Source organism: Taudactylus pleione, unplaced genomic scaffold (assembly GCF_031769625.1).
Source record: "Taudactylus pleione unplaced genomic scaffold, aTauple2 ptg000065l, whole genome shotgun sequence".
Classification (NCBI taxonomy): Eukaryota; Metazoa; Chordata; class Amphibia; order Anura; family Myobatrachidae; genus Taudactylus; species Taudactylus pleione.
This window is the reverse complement of record NW_028284467.1, coordinates 10,323,313-10,346,833: the sequence shown is the minus strand read 5'-3', so window position 1 is coordinate 10,346,833 and position 23,521 is coordinate 10,323,313. Positions and strand designations below refer to the sequence as shown.

At 45.5% G+C, this 23,521-nt stretch overlaps 1 protein-coding gene across 1 annotated transcript; it reads right to left on the bottom strand.

Moving 5' to 3' along the window:
• Positions 1–1,258: 1,258 nt before the first annotated feature.
• On the bottom strand, positions 1,259–21,687 carry DAZAP2 (DAZ associated protein 2). The gene is made up of 4 exons (XM_088465941.1): positions 21,512–21,687; positions 11,068–11,189; positions 9,637–9,876; positions 1,259–2,684 (listed from the first exon to the last, which is right to left on the bottom strand). The coding sequence occupies exons 1-4, from the start codon at positions 21,522–21,524 to the stop codon at positions 2,556–2,558; spliced, it is 504 nt and encodes a 167-aa protein (XP_088322067.1). The 5' UTR covers positions 21,525–21,687; the 3' UTR covers positions 1,259–2,555.
• Positions 21,688–23,521: the final 1,834 nt, after the last annotated feature.

Genomic DNA, 23,521 nt, shown 5'->3' with positions numbered 1-23,521 from the left:
TTTAGGTGCTAATAAACCGGATGGGCTCTCACTGTACAAGCATTAACCGTGCTGTAAAAGCAAAGAGTAAAGTAAAGCTGCATACAAACGTAAAGATTCTGTCCAACCATCCAACTAGTTGATTGGTTGGAATGAAAATCTGGTAACGTATGAAAGCAAATATCAGCATTTTGCTCCCAAACACTGGAAAATGGACAAAAACTGTTTGTTAAATGTTTGATCTGAACAATTTGTTTAAACTTGTCTGACAACCATTTTCATCTGTTTTCTGCCATTTAGGAGCAAATTGCTGGTCATTTACTCCCATATGTTACCAGATTTTCATTCCAACCAATCACCTAGTTCAGTGGTTCTCAAACTCGGTCCTCAGGACCGCACACAGTTCACTTTTTGCAGATCACCCAGCAGGTGCACAGGTGTATTCATTAGTCACTGACATTTTTTAAAAGATCCGCAGGTGCAGCTAACTGTTTCACTAGTAATTATGTGAAGAGACCTGCAAAACATGCACTGTTTGGGGTCCTGAGGACAGAGTTTGAGAACCTGTGAACTAGTTGGATGGTTGGACAGAAAATCTATACGTGTGCATGCACCATAACTCTTAAATGAAAAACCATTCCCCAACATCACATGCACTTAAGTTTTATTGCACTCAATGTGTGTACTCTTTATGCCGCCAAATCAAAGCACGGAGAACATGCATCTAATGGGGTTGTAATTATTTTACATTGATGTTACAGGTGCTGATCATTGAACAACCCTTTTTTAGCAGTCTGGCTTTATTTATTTGCACACTCCTTAAACATAAAAGCTCATCCACCAATTTTGGGAACGCTAAATAAAATAAAGCTTTATGTTGCCATAAAATATTAAATTTCAGATCTTATTGTGCTTTTAACAATTCAGAATTTACTTCAAGAAAGCGGCAAAAACAAACCTGCTGTGTACACTAAAGCAGGCCAAAGCAACTTATGGTTCTACAGCTGATATGGAACTACAAGTTTCAGTGTGTCTTACCAGGCTCTGCCTTAACCTACCCCTTAAAGTGTAAATATCTGCATTTCCCCATCAATAATTCCTGCTGTTTTCCACTTAACACTATCTTTATAGAACGTATTTGACCACTGTATTAAGACGGCATTATTTAATTCACTGGACAGCATAGCATAGACACTGAAAAATAACCACTGCTCTATAGCCCTTGGACAGCAGTGCAAAAGGTCATAACTTGCTCAATAATTTACTGACACAAAGCAACTAATTAAACTGATGTTTATTAGCCGTCAAGTGATGGCCTATTAACGGTTTTTAAACTTTAATGCCGACAAAAAAAAAATTTAATTGAATAATAGGCACCTCTTCGCATTTTTTATTGATCATCCTTCAATGCTTCACACATGGAACATGCAACATTACTCTTGGATTGACTCTCACAAAACAATTTTACAAGGTAGTTTACTCCTTGGCAACAATTCAGAAATGTTTGTCTGGGTATAACAATGACATATGTAAACATTTCATTTGAAGAAAAAAAAAAATGTGACCACATCTGGACATTTAAAATTAAGTTTAAATGTGAAGAAAACTGTTAGGAAGTACTGACAAGTCTTATAACGCCTGGTGAGGTTAGGGACACCCTAGAATGGAAAACAAAAAATTCTCCACTTCATTAAAAGTTCTTATTGTACACCGAAAAGTATGGTGGTGAATGTCCACCAACTGGCCGAAATCACCACGTCAAAGGAGGAAATACTGTGCACAAAGGAAATCTATCCTCAATACAGACAGCGAGTTATCCACAACTTCTTCATCGTGGTGAATTACAACTTCCTTACATGTTCTAAATAATGTGGCATTAGAGGACGTTAAAAATGTTGCAGCACCCTTAACTGCCCAATGTTTTACAAGATGTTCTTCTGCAGTACCATAGGGGTTAAATATCCTAAAAACATTGTTTAAGAATTTATTATGAGGAAAAAAAAAAAAAAAAAAAGGGAGGACATGTAGAATTTGTGGTAAGATGTACCAGTATTATAGAAATTCTTAATGTATTTGCATATAGGCGTTATTTACCTTCACTTAAAAATATACATGCCCCTTTCTAGAGATTATGCAGAACATATTTTCCTATCAAACAAAAAGAAAAGTCAAAAAGAAATCTGCCGAGACTTCAAATTATTACCTCCAAGATGTTATGCTCTTGTACCCCGTCCCCCATAATATCCAATCAGCCGGTTTAGATACAATAAATGGTGAAGGTATGTGGGGGGTGGAAAGTAGGAGGTGGTATAAAGGGATGCAAAAGCTTTTATTTTAATTTTTTTTTTTTCCTTTTTAAAAAGGACCTCCTTTTCCTACAGCAGGAGTAAGAAAGCACCGAGCAGACATCCCACTTACACCTGTGTCTAACAGCAATCCTGGGTTAATATTCTAAAGCAGAACATTGTGGGGAGTGCTCACGCGGTGAGATGTCATTCCTTGTACAAAACAGTTAGCCCCTTTTTATTTTATTTTTTTGTTGCTTTATGCCCCCCATCCGTGCCTCCGACTCCTTCTCACCACATGGTGTAGCCTCCATCCGAGCCACCCATAAAGTAGTTGCCTTTTCTCTGTGTGAGCAAGACATTGGCACCTTGCATGGCTGCCAGCTGAGCTGCATTGGGAGGGCAGCCGGGAGGTGGTGGCTGGAAGACAGAAAAGAGAACACATAAAACAGGGTACAGCACACTACTGCATTCACGTTTTATTGGACTTCAGGGATATATTTGCTCCTGGTACAAATGCATCTATTGTATTTGCATGCAGAGAATATATGGTCTGCTTTTCCACCAGGTAGCACACAAATACAGTGAGCCTTTTACACTGAAATGTAAAAGTAAGCTAGGACACGCTCTTAACTATAAATCTCTGTACATTGTAAATATGTCCCACCTACATTGCAACATGGTATGTAAAAAAAAAAAATTTTTGCACCTTTGTATGCGCTCCTAACTGACTCAGGCCCTGTATCTAGGGGCTCATTTACTAACAGATAGTGGGCTGGTGAGCAGGTCCCTCTTACCACTTTGTTTGCTATCACTCAGTCATTTTATTACTGTTTGTTCCCAATTGTAAAGTGCAACAGGGAGGGGAGGGAGGAAGGAAGGGGACAGGGCTTTATACCAGAAGCAAAATGGTCCTAACAGGTTGCTGAATTTATACATAGGGTTGTGTCCTGTGAGGTCAGTGGAAGTTCTATAGAAACCAGCCAGCCACTGTGCCAACAGAAACTTTACCTATATCTCCATCCTTTTTGCAGCTTGTTATTATTAAAAAAATATGAGATATGGTAAGAACTTACCCTTGTTATCTCTATTTCTACGAAGTCCATAGGGTTCCACAGGATACCTTGGGGTATAGGTGTGACGTCAGTCGCAGGGCACCAAAGAGTTAAGCTTTCAGCCTCCCAGGATGCACTAGGTCCCCCTCCTATACCCCGCCCCCGGGCCAAGGCACCTCAGTTAGTTACCAAGCCATAGGCCGGAGGAGGAGAAGGAAGAGAGAGAACAAAGATCTGGACACATACAAGAATCACATTCTCACCAGAGGGAGACGGAAAACCGGTGACCAGAGCAAAGCCCATCTGCAGCACAGGTGCGACAGGGCGGGAGTCCTGTGGAACCCTATGGACTTCGTAGAAATAGAGATAACAAGGGTAAGTTCTTACCATATCTCATATTTTCTACTTCAGGGTCCATAGGGTATCCACAGGATACCTTGGGGATGTCCCAAAGCAGTACCCTTTAAGGGTGGGGACGCTCCTGTGCAGAAAGGAGAATCCGCCGCCCGAAGGAAGCATCCTGAGAGGCGAAGGTGTCAAACCAGTAATACCTCACGAAGGTATGGACAGAAGACCACGTAGCAGCCTTGCAGATCTGAACTGCCGAGGCACCACGTCGAGCTGCCCACGAAGGACCCACAGACCTAGTGGAATGAGCCTTCAGAGAAGGAGGGACCGGTAGGCCTTCATGAAGATAAGCTTCAGAAATAGCCATACGGATCCAGGCTGCCAAAGTTTGCTTTGAAGCAGGCCAACCCTTTTTACAGAAGCCATAGAGGACAACAAAGCGTCCGACTTCCTAAACAAAGAAGTGCGGTCAACATAAGTCCTTAAGGCCCGCACAACATCCAAAGAGGCCTCACCCACGGAAAGACCCGGTGAGTTAAAGGCCGGAACAACTATTTCCTCGTTAACATGAAACTGGGAAACAACTTTGGGAAGAAACTTGGGCCGAGTGCGGAGCACTGCCCTGTTCCCATGAAAAACCAAGAAAGGGGGTCTACAAGAAAGAGCCCCTAACTCAGAAACACGTCTGGCTGAAGCAACGGCCAGAAGGAAAACAGTCTTAGCTGTTAGCCATTTAATATCCACTGAGCCCAGTGGTTCAAACGGCGGTCCTTGGAGAGCCCTCAGGACCAGCGCCAAATCCCAAGGCGCCACAGGTGGAACAAAGGGCGGCTGAATACGGAGAACACCTTGCATAAAGGTGCGCACATCCGGGATTGTAGCAATCCTACGGTGAAACCAGACAGATAGGGCCGAAACCTGTACCTTCAAAGAAGCAAGGCGAAGCCCATGATCTAGTCCCGCTTGCAGGAAGGCGAGAATCCGAGACAGACGAAACTCCCGCGGTGCATAACCTCTCGGTCGACACCACTGGAAGAACATATGCCACACGCGATGGTATATCCTCGCGGAAGACGGTTTCCGAGCTCGTAACATGGTACGCACCACAGAGCTGGAAAACCCCCAGGACCTCAGCATGGCCGTCTCAACAGCCACGCCGCCAAAGACAGCCGAGTCAGGTCCGGGTGAAGACAAGGACCCTGAGACAGAAGGTCCGGTCGTAGCGGCAACCGCAGAGGACTGTCCACGGACAGACCCTGAAGGTCTGAGAACCAGTGCCGTCTGGGCCACGCGGGAGCTATCAACAGGAGCGTCCCTCCTTCCTGTTTGAATTTCCGGATTACCCGTGGAAGAAGGGAGACCGGAGGGAACAGGTATGCGAACCTGAACGTCCACCGGACGGACAGAGCATCCACCAGAGACGCCCCTTCGTCTCTTGTGCGAGACCCGTACACCGGCAACTTGTTGTTGTGCCGGGACGCCATGAGGTCGATTTCTGGAAGACCCCACCTGTCCACCAGTAGTTGAAAAACGTCCGGGTGCAGGGACCATTCCCCTGGATGAACGTCCTGGCGACTTAGAAAGTCTGCCTCCCAATTTAGCACTCCCGGGATGAAGACCGCTGATATGGCCGGAAGATTGCGCTCCGCCCAAACCAGGATCCGAGAGACCTCTACGAGAGCCGCCCGACTGCGAGTTCCTCCTTGCCTGTTTATGTAGGCCACGGTGGTAGCATTGTCCGACTGGACCTGCACCGGGTGACCCTGGAGAAACCGCTGTGCCTGCAGGAGAGCATTGAAGACCGCACGGAGTTCCAAGATATTTATTGGAAGCTCCGCTTCTGTCGGTGTCCACCTGCCCTGGAACAAGTGTGGACCCGAAACTGCTCCCCAGCCCCGAAGACTGGCGTCCGTTGTCAACAGGACCCAATTTGGAACCCAGAACGGACGTCCCTTGTTGAGGTGGGTCGTCTTTAACCACCACGCAAGGGACAGGCGAACCTCCGGGGTGAGCACAATCGTCTGGAACTTCAGAGACTGAGGCAGCCCGTTCCACTTGGACAGGATCAGGTGCTGCAGAGGTCTGGAGTGAAACTGGGCGTATTCCACCATGTCGAACACCGACACCATGGAGCCCAGTAACCTCATCGCCGAGTGTAAGGACACCCGGCGGCTGTGCAGACAACTGCGCACCCTTGACTGTAAAGCAGAGATCTTGTCCTCCGTCACGAAGATCCTTTGCTGTCCCGAGTCCAATAAGGCTCCAAGATGCAGAATCCTCCGAGACGGGATTAGAGTGGACTTCTGCCAGTTGATTAGCCAGCCGTGCCATTGCAGCAGTGCAATGGTCAGGTCCAAGTGGTGTAACAGGAGCTCTGGAGATCCTGCCACCAATAACAGGTCGTCCAAGTACGGCAACATGCGGACTCCTTGCAGCCGCAGAGAAGCCGCCATGACCGCCATAGCGTCCTGTAAGTTCAATGACACCATGTAGTCCCCAGGTTCCAGCGCCAGAATGATGGACCGTAGGGTCTCCATCCGAAACTTCGGGACCCGCAAAGACTTGTTGAGTGCTTTGAGGTTGAGAATCGGACGATATGACCCATTGGGTTTCTGTACCAAAAAAAGATTTGAATAGAAACCCTGGCCCCTCTGGGAGAATGGAACAGGCACTATAACTCCAGCCTGGAGCATAGTGTGCAATACCTTCCGCAGCTCCGTAGCCTTGTTCCGGTCTGATGGTAGACCCGTGGTGAAGAATCGAGCCGGGGGTCTGTGCCGGAAGGAGAGGGCGTACCCGTGAGAGACCACCTCCAGAACCCAAGTGTCTGTCGTAGTGAACGACCAACACCGGGAGAACTGCAGCAGGCGGCCTCCCACCCTGGGATCCCCCAAGGGGAGACCCGGACCGTCAGGCCGCAGGCTTGTCATCTGGCTTGGGGGCCGGACGTCTGGTACTCCATGCCTGTTTCCGGGGCTTGACCGATTTCTTAGGGCCAGCCTGTCGAGGAAACGACTGTGGTTTGGGCCTGCCCTGGGCCCTAGATGACCGAAAGGACGATGGTCCAGAACCAGAAGGAGCAGCGGCCGACGGGAGACAAGCAGATTTGGCTGCCGCCAGCGTGGCCACAATCTTATCCAGATCCGGACCGAAGAGAACTTCTCCGGTAAACGGCAACGCTTCCAGACCTTTCTTAAATCTGCGTCCGCCTTCCAGGATCGCAGCCACAAGGTGCGACAAGCAGCTACCGCTGCTGAAGAAATTCTAGACACCAGAGTACTAATGTCTAGAGCCGCCTCGTTGATGTAGGTGGCCGAATCACGGAGATTGCCAATCAACTCCGCCTGTTCGGCCGGACAGTCGGATTCAAAAGAAGCCTCTAATGAATCCGCCCAGCGCTCCATCGCTCTGGCAACCCAGCAAATGGCCATAGCCGGCCGTGCTGCCCCCCCTGCAAGGGAATAAGCAGACTTCAGGCAGATTTCTACCTTGCGGTCCGTAGCATCCTTAAGGGAGGACATGGATGGCATCGGCAATGTGGCACTACGGACAAGACGGGTCACGTGAGAATCCACCTGTGGAGGGGATTCACACTTAGCAAAATAATTATCCGCGAACGGATAAGCCACCGCCAGGCGTCTCTGCGGCTGGTATCTTTTGCCAGGTTGTTTCCACGCCTCCTCTAAATGGTCCACCAACTGACCCGAAAGAGGAAAGACTGTGGCATCGCCCTTCACATCTTTGAAAAAGGCATACTTAGATTTAGCCGCTGGGGGAACTTCGTCCTCAATCACCAAGGCTGTGCGGACCGCCCGAATAAGTCCAGGAATATATACTTTGGACTTAGCATCAGCGTCCTTAGTATGGAAAGGTTCCTGATCGTAAGGATCCAGAATCTCCCCATCATCAGACGTCCCTTCGTCATCCTCATAAGGAGCGGACAGAGACGCCACCGGCCTTTTATGAGGCCGCATCACAGACTCCCCTTGCAACACATCCGACAAGTGCTGTACAGAACTCGTCAGGGAGTTAACCCACGCTGGCTCCTGAGAACCCGGGAGCGGGGAAATAGGGAGACTGTGGGGTACCACCAATTGTCGTGGGAACCCCTGCATGGGTGACGACACCACAGACTGCTGGGACAAACCCATCGGAGTAAACGCGGGCTGCGGAGCTAACTGGCCCACTAAAGCTGTTAACGCCTGAGCGAAACAAGCCCAGGGCGGCTCCTGTACCGGTGCTGTAACCGTAATAGGCCGCGCCATGGACAAACACTGCCGGCAAAGGCCCTCCGCGCTACCCTCCCCCTCCGCTAACGGTACTTTGCACGTGGTACACTGTAGCCGGAGGGGAAAATCACTTTCAGACATGATGGCACCACGTATGTGACCTCTCTCACCAATTAAGTATTAAATAGGCGAGAGACCACCCTGCAGCACCGCACCGCAAGGGCTTTAGCAGAAAGAACAGGGACAGTAATAAAGCTGACAGTTTAGAGAAGAAAAGTTACAGGCAGCGCTAGCACAGTCACATACAATGCAGAGAAATAACAATTCCTGCACTAACAGCGCTGATCACTCAACTACACAGACAGGGCCTGGTAGGACACAGCGCTGCATACACAGACCTGAGCCACAGCGGAGGAGAGGTATGCGGGGGGACCCAGACCACGATGCTTCCTTCCAGACTTCCAGCAGCGTTCACCATGCGTTGCAGAGAAGATGGCCGCCGAGGAGCAGAGAGAAGCTGGCCTGGGGGAGGAGCGCTGACACAAGACCAGTCAGCACAGTGCAGAGAGGGCTGTGTGCAGCGGGGGAGGCGCCGGCTGTGAGACAGGGAAGGCGCGCTCCCCTGGCATGCATTTAACCCCTGGGACGCCGCAGCGCTACCGCTCTGCTGCGGTCCGCTGTCCCAGGGGGTAGTGGAAGCGCAGGTTGGTCGCCTGGCTCCACGCTGCAGCCAGTCCCCAGGGAGCCCCCTGCCTGGGGACTTAGGACCATGTGATCAGCGGGGACCCACCGCGGGACCCCGCTGCTTACCTCTGTCCCCCTTGAATCCGGCCATGGTCCGGAACATCTGGGGTCACCGCTAGCTGTGACCCCAGACGCCCACCAGCATCCCCGGATCAGTACCGGCGTTCTGGTACCGGCGGGGTGTAGGGAAGACAGCATGGACGTCAGGACTGACTGTCCATGCTGTTCATCCAGATATGCAGCCACAGCTGCATGAAGAAAAAGCTTCAGGGGCTCTTCTAGCCCCCACTCCAACAGGTGCACCCGACTCCGGCCGGGCACCAAACTAAACTGAGGTGCCTTGGCCCGGGGGCGGGGTATAGGAGGGGGACCTAGTGCATCCTGGGAGGCTGAAAGCTTAACTCTTTGGTGCCCTGCGACTGACGTCACACCTATACCCCAAGGTATCCTGTGGATACCCTATGGACCCTGAAGTAGAAAAGGACCTAAACGCTCAGTGTATTAATTTTTATCAGAGCAGTACATATTTAAAAAGTTAGATTTTCAGGACATATCCTTTAAAGAGCAGCTGTTATTTAAATTAAATCATATATAAGGTATCTAAACAGTTTGTAATCAATGCATTACTGGGAATTTAGTAAACAAACAATGTTAATCCCAGCACCAAAGTATGAATGTGGAGCTGCATGATGGCACACTGGTCATCATTGTTGCCTTACAGCATTGATGCCATGGGCTTGATTCTTATTACGGGCCTTCTTGTGCGCCTTTTTTATTTTAGGTTTACGTGTGTGTTCTTTCGATGCTCCTGTCTGATTCCACAGTCCCCAAACAGTGGTAGTTTAAATGGCTGATAAAAATATGCTCCAGTTACTGATGTGAAGGATATATTCTCTGCAAACTATAGTAGATCTGTATGAATAGTAATTCCTAAATAATAATGTGGAGGTTCAAACAGCAAAACATTGTAACTACTTAATTATAGACCATACTTACTGGCACAGTTGCAGAACTACCAGCACCAAACCTTGCACCTGCATCATACCCTCCATCAACAATGACAGTAGAGCCAGGGGGATACACAGGTCCAATGGGGTAGTACATGGGTACAGAGGAACCCATGGGGCCAACTTGCATTGTCTGAGCCATGGGCAAATACATCGAAGTTCCAGGGTAGGCAGCAGACAGAGCAGCCATATTGGCAGCAGATTGGTGCACATACCCTTGGCGATAAAGCTGGGAAGGAGAAAAAAAAAAATATATATATATATTTTGTGACCTTGAATTCTTATCTAGACTACTTTTATAGCTACAATCATATACGTTAAAGATAATTGAAACTAACAATACATATATACTATAGATCAATCCAAGCAAATGTACCCAAAAATTAGATGTTACCATTATACTATGGAATCACTAAAAACAATTAGAAACAGATCAAATGACTACAAATAATGAAGCTTGTTAAAAATAAAGACCATATCAAAATATGTTAGTGATCAGACACAAAGTGAATGTAACTACTTGTCCAACGTGGGTCACATCTAAGCAAAGGTGAACCTGTAAAATTATTTGTAATTTAAACTAATAGCATATAACATGGACATCAGACGATAACCAGTTGAACAGAGTCACCTGGAAAGAGATGCAGATTTACATTGTTTTGAAAGGGGCATTACTAACTTTTGTCAACAAACTCTTGTTTTAACCAGGCTTGGAACCCTGGACACGAGTTGAAGCCGGGGTTTCATTACTTACCCCCTTTAACACCTGGGTAGTCACCCTTCACACCAAATCCGGGTGTTCAAGTGACCCGGGTCTTCCGTCTAACAGTGGGCGCTTGAGATTGGCGGGTACAGTAGCACTTAGAGATGACAATCAAGTCTTTTTAGGCAAGACCCAAGGAAGAGAATGTCGTAAGACCAAGGGCACAATTCAATTAAACACAAAGTGAATAGCACCGGGAATGAGCTCCCGAAGCTATTCAATCCTTCACGATGTTCGGTCAGGCTCATTCTCGCGCCTTAAAACAGAGTGTTTAGGCGCGAGAACTGGCATTCTCCGACTAAACTTCCCGGGGCAATGCTGTTTTCCCTGCGCTAAGGTCAGAAAACAGCATTGCGTCTGGACTTTTGTTGGATCTCTGCTCGCATCCCCGGAGGGATGCAAGAAGAAATCCTAGTCAGGCTTAACACCGCATATGAATTGAATAGCTCCGGGAGCATTTCTCGGTGCTATTCACTTAGTGTTGAATAAAATCATGCCCCATGAATGGCTGTATTTTGCAACCTTATATGAAATGGTTACCAAAATCCTCCAAAATGTCAATATAAAACTAAACTAAATGGAGATTAATTAAACTCTACTTATCAGATTTTGTTCATATTTTCCCTTTAGGCTGTAGGTTGAACTGTTATACTGTACCTCGGAATAAGCAGGAGGAGCATCCGTATAAGGAGGTGCTTGTTGCAGATGCATGGCTTGTGGGTACACAGACTGTGGATTGGGATGCTGGGTTGGGTAGGCTGGGGGTGTAGGGTACTGTCCTGTAGGAGGAAGGACAGACAATAGAATCTTTACATGTACAAACACAGAATGTCAAAAGGTTTTGTTTTTTTCAGGGCCAAATACTCCTCAGTTAATTTCAATTAAAAAGACCTCATCTACATATCAAATTTAATGTCCTGCTGTAAGTATTCTTCGTTGTTTAGTAATTCAGCTGATGATATGCAAACAAAAATAGTATCAATTACTCAAATTACTAAATATTCTAAGTGGATGTTATATGTAAATAGAGGAGTTTATTCTGCAGCATAGCAGGAATAACCACAAAGTCAAAATGCATGGGAACTGGGAAGTTGTTAGGTAGTTATCTTACCTAGGAACTCCCAAACTTTAGGTAAACTATCGCAGTCCTTTTCCTGCTTTCAAAAAAAATATCCATAGTTCCAGATGCACTATTCTACCTATTACTAAGACAGCCAATATATTGGTCACACTGAACTGAAGGAGCATAATAGCCTAACGTAATAGTGTTATGCCCCATGTTGGACATTAAGCCTGAGGACACAACCACTAACTTTGCAGTATCAACTTTTTTTGCAAAATCATTCTTCATGTATGAGGATGCATCCGGGATAGTACAACCAAGTTGCACAGTAGAAGTGACATTTTGCAATTCCTTTGTTCCACCTATGGGAATGTGGCCATAGCCACACATGCACCTGGAAAAGCTGGCCAAAGCACAAGGTCGAAAATAGGCTCTAACACAACAAAACAAATGTCTAATCTCGTATCTGAGGGGCCCTTTAAAGAACCTCTCATCCAGAAGAGGAATTGCGGTTATCAGATAGCTGCAAAACCAGAACTCCACAGCCAAGGACTGAAATCCAAATCCTGAAGAAAAATGGCTTCAAAGCGCCATAAAGTTTCTGTTTATTACCTTGACATCAACTGATTAACCTGATGTTCTGAGAGGAAAACAAGTAGCGACATGCTTTGAATTAGGGACTTTGCAGATGCATAGGTAGCTCAAATATGGCCAAAATGCCCCACAAGTAACTTGGCCTGGTATTTGGCACAGACAGCTGTGTACTATTAAGCTTCTGGGCCTAGTAACAGTTTTGTATATGGATTCCAGGGAATCTCTGACAGACCTTATAATCATCCTCCATTATTTATATAGCACCACAAAGGGTCCGCAGCACCTTACAAAAGTGATTTAACAGGAACAGTATGAACAAAACAAGAAAAGTGACTTACAGAACATCGCAAAACATGGACAAGATTTATAAACATTGCTGCATTAGCAGTTATAAAGGTGCGTACACACTAGACAACTTGCAAGTGACACAATGGTCATCCAGATTTCCCTTAAGCTCTTAAGGGCCCATACACGGTGAGATTCAAAGTTGGTAAGATGTGTTGTACGATTGCCCTTGAAATTTTTCATACGATGTGGTCAAATGGTGTACGATTCATCGTAACGATCATAAGATGCATAGAAGTGTATCACATTGTACTCAAAAGATCGTAGATCTCTCTGCAAGACCATCTGATCTGCGATCCAACTAGAGGACTGCGGGGATGCGCATCAGGGTCGCAGAACACAAAAAATACACCTAATTTCACACGCTTGGTCTGTCCAACCTGTCGTAACTGGCCATATCGTGTAACAAATATTGTATGGGCACCTTTACAAGTGATATAGTGCATACACTGTGCAATCAATATATCTTGCATTGTTTGGTGCGAGATCGGTAAATAAATAATGTAACATATCACCTGGTTGTTCAGTAGAGCGTACACACTGCATGATTTGCTGTAATTCATTACCAAGATTATCAGATTAAGTATGTTGGGGCGACCTGAAAACGTGAGGGACGCTGCGGGAGAGTGCATAGTGTGTACACACTTAACGATTTGTGGTTTCGATGTGTCGGAACCTGGCAAATAGTTAAAAAATAAATAAATCTAGTATGTACACACTAACACCAAAATAGACAGCAGGGCGGCCAATCACAAAGGCTTAGTGCTGTTGGCAGGGGGAAGGACATAATTGTATAAGAGAGGGAAGGGAAAGCACAAGAGGGTCCTACTCATTAGAACTTACAATCAAAAGTAGTGCTCTAGCACCCTGCACCTGTCACAACCTGTGCAGTTCCTCTTTCCTGCCTGGGGTGTCACTCACTGCTCTGGTGCCTCTAGCACACTCAGCTAATGCAACAAACTGCTGAGATACAGACTAGAGTGTTAGAAGCACCAGAGCAGAGAGTGACATCCCAGGCAGGAAAGAGGAACCGCACAGGTTGTGACAGGTGCAGGGTGCTAAAATGAACACTACTAAAGGCAAGTGGGAGGCAGACAGGGGTGACACAGGGGAGAGAGTGAGCAAGGAGCAGTGAGTTAGGATGAGAGCTGGATGGCCATGATAAAGAAATGGGTCTTGAGACCATTTTGAAGTTTTGTAGAGAGGTGGAGAGTCTGACAGAGGGATAAAGCTCATGTAGTAAGGAGCAGCATAGGCGAAAACCTTGGAGGCGGGAGTGGGAGGAAGGATCAGTTAGGAGGAGAGGTGGCAATCATTTGTAGAGCAAAGAGGGTGGAAGGGAATGTGAAGGGGATGGGGAGGTCAGAGATGTCAACAGGAGAGGATTGGGTGAGGGCTTTCAGTGAGGAGTTTGAATTGGAAGTAAAAGAAAAACATCCATATTCTAGAGTTGTATGTAAAGTATTCTAGAGTTGTATGTAAAGAATAGCATGCTCTATATAATAGCAGTAGGTGGTAAACAAGACAGAGGCAAATCAAATTTGTATCTAAAAATGGTGGGGGTATGTTTACATCTTGACAAACGTTCCTTATAAAGAGTATATATAGCACACCGATAATAGGAAATGAGACTAGGATAAACAGAAAAAAGGACTGATGTCATTTTTTCATAGCTGTTTACATCCTGTCAATCCTGACTGTGGCACCTGTATAGCATATTAATGTAAGAAGGTTGCAAAGAGACTGCAGTGTGCACAGAAACTTGAACAAGCTATCCCCTACAGGCTTCTCTTCTTCTAGGTCCCTGATGGGCTATGAGCGGCTTGGCACAGCTACAAGCAGTATGGATTCCACATTCGCAAAACAGCACAAAAATTATTGTTGAGAGCAGCAGAAATAACTAATCCATTCTGCCAAGGGACAGAAGGGAAGTATAAAATAGAATATAGTGGCCTCATTTTTCACTATTATTCCTATACATCCAAAGATGCCAGCAGTGAGATGCTTCTGCAGTATGACATAACAGCTGTGACTTGCTATATCAGCAGTTATGAGCACTCAACAATTCTAACCACGAGCGAGCGGAGTATGTGTGTAGTTCTGGGAGGGCAGGAAATGGCTGAATGGGGCATATGGTAGACTGGCACACAGCCCACTTTCTTCTGTCTGTGTTAACTGAGGACATTGCACATTGTGAGTACAAGGCACAGGCTAGGGAGGAGACATTACATGACAGATAATTCTTTAGTCTAGAGAACTTGAAGGTACGGTAATTCCTTGATTCTGATGCAACAAATCAGCTGACTCACCAGGAAACATAATATATTGAGTTAATACTCTACCTAGTTAACTCCTCTGCTGCCCAAGAAGCCCATATTCACTCAAGACACTTTATGAAAAATAAAATGTAATGTGCACTTTCTTAGGGGGGGACTAAATGGGTCTTTCCTTGGTATGAGAAAGGTAAGAGGAAGGGTTATAATGGCCATCTATTCAAATTCATAATCCAGTAAAAGAAATTATGCTTAAGTTGTTTCTGCTTTAGAGTTAAGGAGTCCAACACACTAGGCGATAAATTACACGATCAGCTCGATTCTGACGCATCGGAACGACGGATTGTGCAAAATATGTCCCGATCGCGAGTGTCCACTCACGATCAAGATGCCGATGCACCTACATCGCTTCTTCAGATCTTGTCTGCTGCAGGCAAGATCTGAAAATCTCAGTCATGAAGCACTGGAATAGTGTAGGAAGCATAATAGATCGTGGGACAATTTGAATATCTTTTAACACTAAATCGAGCCCACAACTGCCGGGGAAGAAATCGGACATGATATCAGATCGTGACCAGATTGCCTAGTGTGTGGGCACCATTAGACAGCATAAAAGCCTATACTCTCACATCCATTATGTGATCACTGCAGTAGGAACTGGCAGGAATACATCAGTAACCCATGGATCACAAGGCCATAGGCTGGATCCGACACTATCCCCTATCCGAAGTGAACTACGGTCTACAACACATTAAGCCACCTTGGAAGGGAAGAGGGGGGGATATGGGCATATTTTAGAGCTCCCAGCATTAGGTATAGGTCAGTAAAGAAGTTTAGTTACGTTACTTTTGTTGTGTCACTGGAACAATTTTGATGCACATTTCAAATTAAACGACAAATGCTGCAGAGCAGGGGATTAAAAACTGTTCCAACGAGAACACCGCAAGACAAGAAACATCCCCTCACACCAATTAAATCATAGCATAACAAATATTGTTTCTTTCCATCTACCCTGTGGCTCCTCCCTAAAACTACATGCATCTATGACGGGTCTTTCATATGTTTTATTTTAGTCTGGTCGACACCTTGTCCGCACATTCTGGGAACAAATATTTTTAACAGACCAAGCGTACGTGAAATTATATAGAATTCAATAGCATGCTTTAAGAAGCCAAGAACCATCCAATGTCCATGACAGAAATCACTTCCAAAGTTACGCACATCAGCTGCTGGCTACTGAGATGGTCTCCAGTCCTACTAATAAGAGACAATATTGATTTTACACCAGTGTTTTCTGTACTCTTATTAGTGTAATGAGGACTCAACATAAAATTACAATGCTGATTTTTTAAATTAAAACTGTGGAGGGACACATCTAGTGGAGCGCTCTTTTAAAGGGTCAAATAATGGGTTTCTTAATTCTATACCACAATTAGCAAACTACATAAACAGGACAATGAAGGGTTCAGTTTCTCATTTTATAATAGCCTAAAATAATTAATGTTTAAAGAGTCAGATGTATGCAGCAATCACATAGCATACATACGATATACAGAGTACATGCAGCCTATTTCTTTCCTAGACAAAACATTCCACCATTGGCGAGTGTAGATGTAGACAGTCATTTTGCTAACAGCTGAAGTTCTGGTCTGTGGGTACTGCTGCAAACAAGGCATACCATGCTAAAACATGTTTGATGGTACCAAAGGGGTTAAAATGGACAGCACAACTAGACTATAGAAACCATCCAGGGTCATTCAAGTAACATTTATTTGAATGAAACATTTGCAAGACTGTTCTTTAAAAAAAATTACACATTTTTTCTTCCTTGTTGATGTCTGCATAGCCTGGTCATTTTGCACTGTCATGGTAAATGTGACTGGAGAAAAACAGCCATTTTAAAATAGCTTCAGCATGAATTTAAAATAACCTAACAATATAAGGGAATCAGACATGGAACATACATTTACATATTACATTATAATAACTAAATTCATACAGTTTATCAGTCAGATAAGAAAACCTGTACAGCAAAGTTATTTTAAAATTAATGTGGGACTACAGGGCAAACATTTCAGTTAGTATAAAATAACAACACCCCTTTCCACAGATAATAGAGACGTAGCAGAGTACACATTACTTCATTATGAACCAAACTGTGGTAACAATGGGTTAAAGCAGTGGCTCCCAAGCTCTCTTAAAAAACACAGCACCCTAGATTTTCAGTATTTTTTTTCCTCACAGCACCCCTAGGCCTATAGTTTTATATTGAGAAATTAGTAAATTAGGTGCTTACTGGTCATTGTTCGGTACAGTTATGTGGTGGTCCCTAGATAGGGCTGCACTTCTGTTTATCCATGTATTTTAATATTTGCAGCCACCAGAACTAGTTTTGCCCAACAGATAAATAATTTGATTTGGCCCTAGACCCGCAATCCTTGGCACCTCCTAGGCTGGGAACCACTGGGTTAATGTGAATATACAGAGCCAGAATTTCTCACATAAACCATCAGATTATTTTTGATCGGGAGCAGAAACAGGGAGATTTTTCTACAAATTGAAAGCTCCAATATCTGTGCTAGACACAATGCAATTATTTCTTAAAAGCTGCCGATTTTCCACCACACCACTCATTTTGCATATGTCCACCCACAAGGACGACGACAGTGACAGGAGAACAGAGGGAATATGGGAAGATTATTGAGAATGCGCGCACACTGCTTGATATTGGGAAATTGAGGCAGAGATTTTTGTTCTTGACCAACAGATCAGCTAATGGAAGGAATGAGTGTATATTTCTAACCATTTCATTGGTGAAACGATCGTACACACTGGCCCTGATTCAGAGCCGGAAGCTCTGACAGAGCGCTCGCTCTGAATCAGGGCCGAACTAGTTTTTTTTTTTTTTTTTTTTTTTTTTTTTTAGAGCGTCCTCCTGGCCGCTCGCATAGCTGTGTGTGGCCACCCACAGCTATAGCGAGTGGCCAGGAAGATGGTCGCGATGGTCAAGACCATCGCGACAATCGGGCTTGCGACGAGACCCTTGTGGTAGGGTCTCGTTGCCACAAGCCCCAGAGAGATTTTGGCTCTCAGAGCCGAAATCTCTCCCACTGATATCACTTGTGATGTCAGTGGGGCCGCCCCCAAACGGAGGCATTCACATGGGAACGCCTCCGTTTGGGCAGCCACTCCCCCTGCCCGCCCACCAAAGGGGGCGTGCTGTCACTCAACATCGACAGCACGCCCCCTTTGGTACGAGACCCGGAGCGACGAATTGCCCGACGCTATCCGGGTCTCGCACATGCGCACTAGGCCACCATCAACGCGCTTGCAAGCAGGTCTGAATCAGGCCCACTATACAATAAATGAGGCCGAAACACGATTATACGCAAATCGGCCCATTAATTGTATAGTGTGTAGGTAGCTTAAAGCTGGCCACACATCTAAAGATTATCTGTCCAAACAGCCAACTAGTTGATTGGTTGGAATGAAAATCTGGCAAGGAATGAAAGCAAATGACAATCAGCAATTTGCTCCCAATGCCGGAAAATGGACAAAAATTATTGTTTGAACAAATTGTTTAGATCAAACATTTAACAAACTTGTCTGACTGACCATTTTCATCTCTTTTCTGGCATTTAGGAGCAAATTGCTGATCATCAGTTACTCCCATTCCTTACCAGATTTTCATTCCAACCAATCAACAAGTTGGCTGGTTGGATGTAAGTTGGTCTAGTGTGCAGCCAGCTTTAGCCTGGACACTTGGTGACTGGACCTACATCAAATTTGGCCACACATGGGCATCCTAATTTGATAAGGCTGGGAACTTAGCCATCAGGTGCACTTCATGAAATATTGCAGTCACCACCTGACTAGATATTCGTGAAATTGCTCATCAGATTTTCTTCTAGATTGTAATGCTGTTATATTACATTGCTCCCAATTGTAACACAATGAAGTATACGGTTATATAAATTATACTATTGAAAGTTAAGCAGAGGTGATGGTCATTTGGGATGAAATACACAGAGGAATATTTATCAAGTCTTTAGGCCCTATTTACTACAATCTGCATTGAAAATGCAGATTGTAGTGTGATATCTTCACCTTAGGAAATATCACAGGGATTTATTAGAAATCCCTCACAAGGACAGAGCTTGCGATACAGCTCTGCCCCTGCAAGTCACCTTCGCCACCTTTTCACTGTTTGTATCTGAGAAAATACAGTGAGAAGGTGCAGACCCACTTGCCTAACCCCCGCATGACTGCCTACCTCCTCCCTCCCCCCCCCCCCCCCCTTTACTTTCACTTGCCTCCGGTGAATGCTGCTCTGGTGATTATTGTTTTTTTGCAGTGATCAGCTTGTGGTGTTTAGACCACACAGCTGATCACTGGGGCCCGGCTCTGCCTATTAGAGCAGAGCAGGAGTTGGAGAACCCTGGATAACGCAATCTCCTGGTGGCGTTATCACAGGGCTTCACTATTTTTTCACATTTTATTTTTAGTAACTTCAGCCAGATCACATTTCACATTACAGTTGTGGGATATGTGATATTTAGGGTTTGGAGTAGAATTTTACGAATTCTACTCCAATTGCCCTTTAGTAAATTTATGTGAAACTAAAATAATGTGAAAAGGGTGTGAACACACCCTTTTTCACTTTATTTTAGTAAAATTAATGTTAATAAAAAAAGAGCCCATTGAGAGAGAGTGTCATTTTTCTAGCACACACTGTTTCTCTCAAAGATTTGATAGATATCTGTCACACTGATTTCTGGCAAACTACCATACAAGTTGTTGCAGGTTTGGGAAGTTTTTGGGAGCGATTCAATTAATTTGCAGGAATTCAGCTTCCAGGCTATTCAATCACTTCCTGCAACTAGCCCCAAGCTTTAAAAAGTCTACAATGTAGACGAAACTCGTTGCTTGTCCTGCTTTTTATATTCTGGATTCTATCAATTTGCATCTAATTTACTATATAGCACCTTGTCTAATTGATCAGCCGAACCCAGAGACTTTCTTCCACCATGAGGGACTGCCGGAGTTTTAAATACAGAGTGAACATCTACATGTGCTGGCTATATTCAGCCCAGCATTTACCTGTTATCACCGGCCGCCTCCCACTGCTACGGTGCCTAGGTGGAGGCGCTCTGGGCAAGTTCAAGTTCATCTTCTATTACCTGTTGGCATCTGCCGCCACTTGCTGCTGGTGTGAACGCCACTCGGAGTCCCGTTTACAGCGGGTCCATCCTCGGGAGACTATTGCAGTACAATGATCAGAGGCCAGCTATTTGCCAGAGTCTAAGGGCAACAACAGGATTTTGGAACTTTCTCCTTGCAACCTTAAGCTGGCCATACACGGTGCAATATGCACCGTGCAACGTGACGGGGGATCAGACGTCCGACATATTGGGTGGTCCCCACACATTGAGCAATTGGGTGGTCTACCACCCAATATGCCGGCTCCCCCCTCCTCCATCCACATAATGCTGCATGTGATCGCACCCCCAGATCGACTGAACCTGCAGTAAGCTCTGGGGGTGCGATGTACGATGCAGTAAGCTCTGGGGGTGCGATGTACGATGCAGTAAGCTCTGGGGGTGCGATGTACGATGCAGTGGTCCAGGGCAGGGGCATGCCCCGAACCACTATATACCTCTACTCTGGTAAGTAGAAAGGGGACTTTCATACCTTTTGAGGTCAATTTAATAACACCTAGGACTGTGAAAGTATAGGTTTCTACAGACTTTCTTGTGGTGCAATAAGAAAATCTGCTGCTAAATGTTACATTTTATCTAGTATATACATTTTTCTTATCTAGGTAATACACCTGTATTGGATTTATTTATTTTCTTTTCACTATATGCAATGATGCATATGTGTTCCATATTAAACTGAATTTTATTTACCAAATGTATACAGCGCTGCAATTTGTTGGATGTGGTTTCACGATATTGATACACTATCCTTTATTAGTGATTAGGTCTGTGGGGTTGCAATTTCCCTTTTGTTTTAATTGCTTCAGGTACATTTTTTATATTTACATTTATCTGGTTAATAATTTCCAGCGCAGATACAATTTTTTCTCTATTATACGAGCTAATTTCACACTAAATAATTTAATCACCCCTTTAGGACAACCCAGTAAGGTTTCTAGTGGATTTATGCTAACAGAGGTTTTGCTTTAAAGATGCAAATCTCAAAATATCCAATAGGAGATGTGAGAATAAGACCATACTGTAGAATATGTATAAACAAAGATTTTTATAAAAAATAAGGCATTGAAATATATTAGTTAATGCTGCCTTAGCCAACACAAATATAACTAAAGGGTGAAGTGGCAGGATAGGCCTATGTACAGTATGTCCACCTTAGGAATGAATACACGTACTTTGAGCCTTTCCTGAATAAATGCTCTTTCCCACCTGAACCCAGTGACACATAATATCCATTGTCCTTGGATGAAGATCTGTGATGTAGTTATATTAAAACGATTAGGAATCTCCAAATAGATAGTGGTGTATTAGGTGAAAGGACAAAGCATATGACACATACACCGTATGTAGTGGTTGTGTGACTATCTACAATGGGCTTGGATGACGGAGGCTGTATACACCCGATGTCCCGGCAATAGCAGCCAGCGCTACAGGTGACGGGCTGGGCACGGAGACACCGGGCCGCGGCGCTGAGTCACTGGCGGCACCTGCGGTGGGGGCAGGTATTACACTAGGCCCTCAGCAATCTGCGGACGCGGCACAGCCACCCTGACGCGCCCGGCCTGGTTCTCGTGTTACCTCGCCCTCCTTGATGCCTGGCCTCCACTCACCCTTATTATTCATGTCGGTGCCGCTGATGTGTCCGCTGCTGCTGCTGCTGTATTTCTCCGTGTTGTTGTTGCTGCTGCTGCTGCTGCTGATGATGACTCCACTTCCGGTCCCTCTACTTCCTTATTGTGTTATCGCTCAACCTCAGCCCGTACTAGCTCCCAACCTGTAATACTGGTAACAGCGCCCTCTGCCGGCACTTTCACTTTCTATTTATAGCCGCCGTGTCCTCGGGCTGCAATGCATCGTAGACAGCACAGAGACAGCCTCACACCTTCTCTGTCTTATCAGCTTAATTGCTTTCTAGTTTATACGAACATACATCTATTTTGTTAAGTAGTTATCTCTATTTTTACAACTTTCCTCACAATTTAAAGAACTGGTATGAAAATGTAATTCTCCCTGTGGAATAAAAATGACAATATTTGTGAAATGATCATTAGTTTATAATCTAAATCAGAATGACTGGATTGCAGCATGGCTGTCCTAATTGTGCATCTATTGCCCAGGAATGCTATAGTTTATTCAGAAATTAAACAAGAAAATCCCTGAGCATGGGGCATCATCGTAGTGGTAGTGATAGTAAATAGACTATATTGTTGGAGAGTTTATTATAACATGACAAAGCTGGCTACATAATGTGCTAATCAGTACTGCCTGTCCTGTCTAGCACACATTTTATATATCACAATATTATTCCCAGGGCCCACACTTAGGTCACAAGTATACACCATGTAGCCCCAGGGTCACATGAGGCCTGCAAGACCATGCTTTGCTGCCCACAGGACATATACAGTGGAGCCCAGGTTGCCAAGACTAGAATAGCACAGTGCATCCCATGTCCCCCTGTATCTGTCCTGTCATGTATTGCACCGAGATGCATTCATTATGTCAACATTTACAGTGTCAACAATCCTAATGTTGACTCCACAGTGTTGCCAGTTATGATGCGGACATTGTTGAAATGTCATCACAGATGTCGATATCTGCAGATTGTTGACATGTTTACATTTTCGACATGTGAAATGTCACCTTTCTGCATGGACCGGAGTGTTAGGCTACGGGCAGCGGAGGATTCGGGTTAGGCTCAGGGCCAGATTAAGACTTGTGGGGGCCCCGGGGCAATTAAATTGTGGGGGACCCAACCAATCAAGTTGACGTTAACTTCCTGCTGCCACTCCTATGCCCCTGCATGATAAATATGACCCGACAGATGGCATTTGTGGGGTACATTGGAGGGAGTGGAGCCAGCAGGGAGGGTGGATTTTGGGCTGTCAGGTGCCATCTTGCAATACCAGGTTGCTGGCTGCAGCCCTCCATCACAGCCACTGTCATTGCAATGGGCATGGGGAGGGTGGAGCGCACACAAACATAAGGAAAAGGCCAGGAACCGGGAACTGGGGCGTTACCTGCCAGGACACCGGTGGCCGCAACTGGTGAGCATCATACCCTTGGCTGCCATCTTCCTACCGCCAGAGGTGCTGTCACCAGTGCGGTTGTCACTGAGAAGCAAAAGCAGCCTGGATTGGTAGAGCTGGGAGCCAGGAAAGCCAGCTGAGCGCCAAGAATATCCACTCCGGCCAAGGGAAAGCTGGAGACACTGGACTGGAAGGTGAGTAGGGGGTAGTGCTTTACAGTTGGAGAGTCTGCTATGCTAGTGGGAGCCGGACAGACTAGGGAGGTTTCAGAGTGGGCCTGGTAGGGGCAATGCGTGGGGGCCCCTAGGTGACCGCCCCGTTCGCCCCACCTATAATCCAGCCCTGGCCAGGCTATGGCAGCGGAGGATTAGAGTTAGGCTATGGCAGCAACGGGTTAGGGTTAGGCTACTGAAGGGGAGAGCTAGGGTTGGGCTCTAGAGTTAAGGGTTGGCAATATTTACAGCTGCAGGAACAGCCATAAGTCACCATCAGCTGGCTGCCGGACCTGGAAGACACCACTGGACCCGCCAAACCAGGTGAGTCACCACTAGACCACCAGGAATGATTTGTCAACATTCTAATGCCAACATTTCA

What these genes read in the sequence shown, in the direction of transcription:
- DAZAP2 (XM_088465941.1), bottom strand. An exon ending in CTCCTCCTGCTTATTCCGAG is followed by an intron (nt 9,877 to 11,067) that starts GTACAGTATAAC and finishes TCTCCTTCCCAG; the next exon opens with CTTTATCGCCAAGGGTATGT. An exon ending in GTAGTTCTGCAACTGTGCCA is followed by an intron (nt 2,685 to 9,636) that starts GTAAGTATGGTC and finishes TCTGTCTTCCAG; the next exon opens with CCACCACCTCCCGGCTGCCC.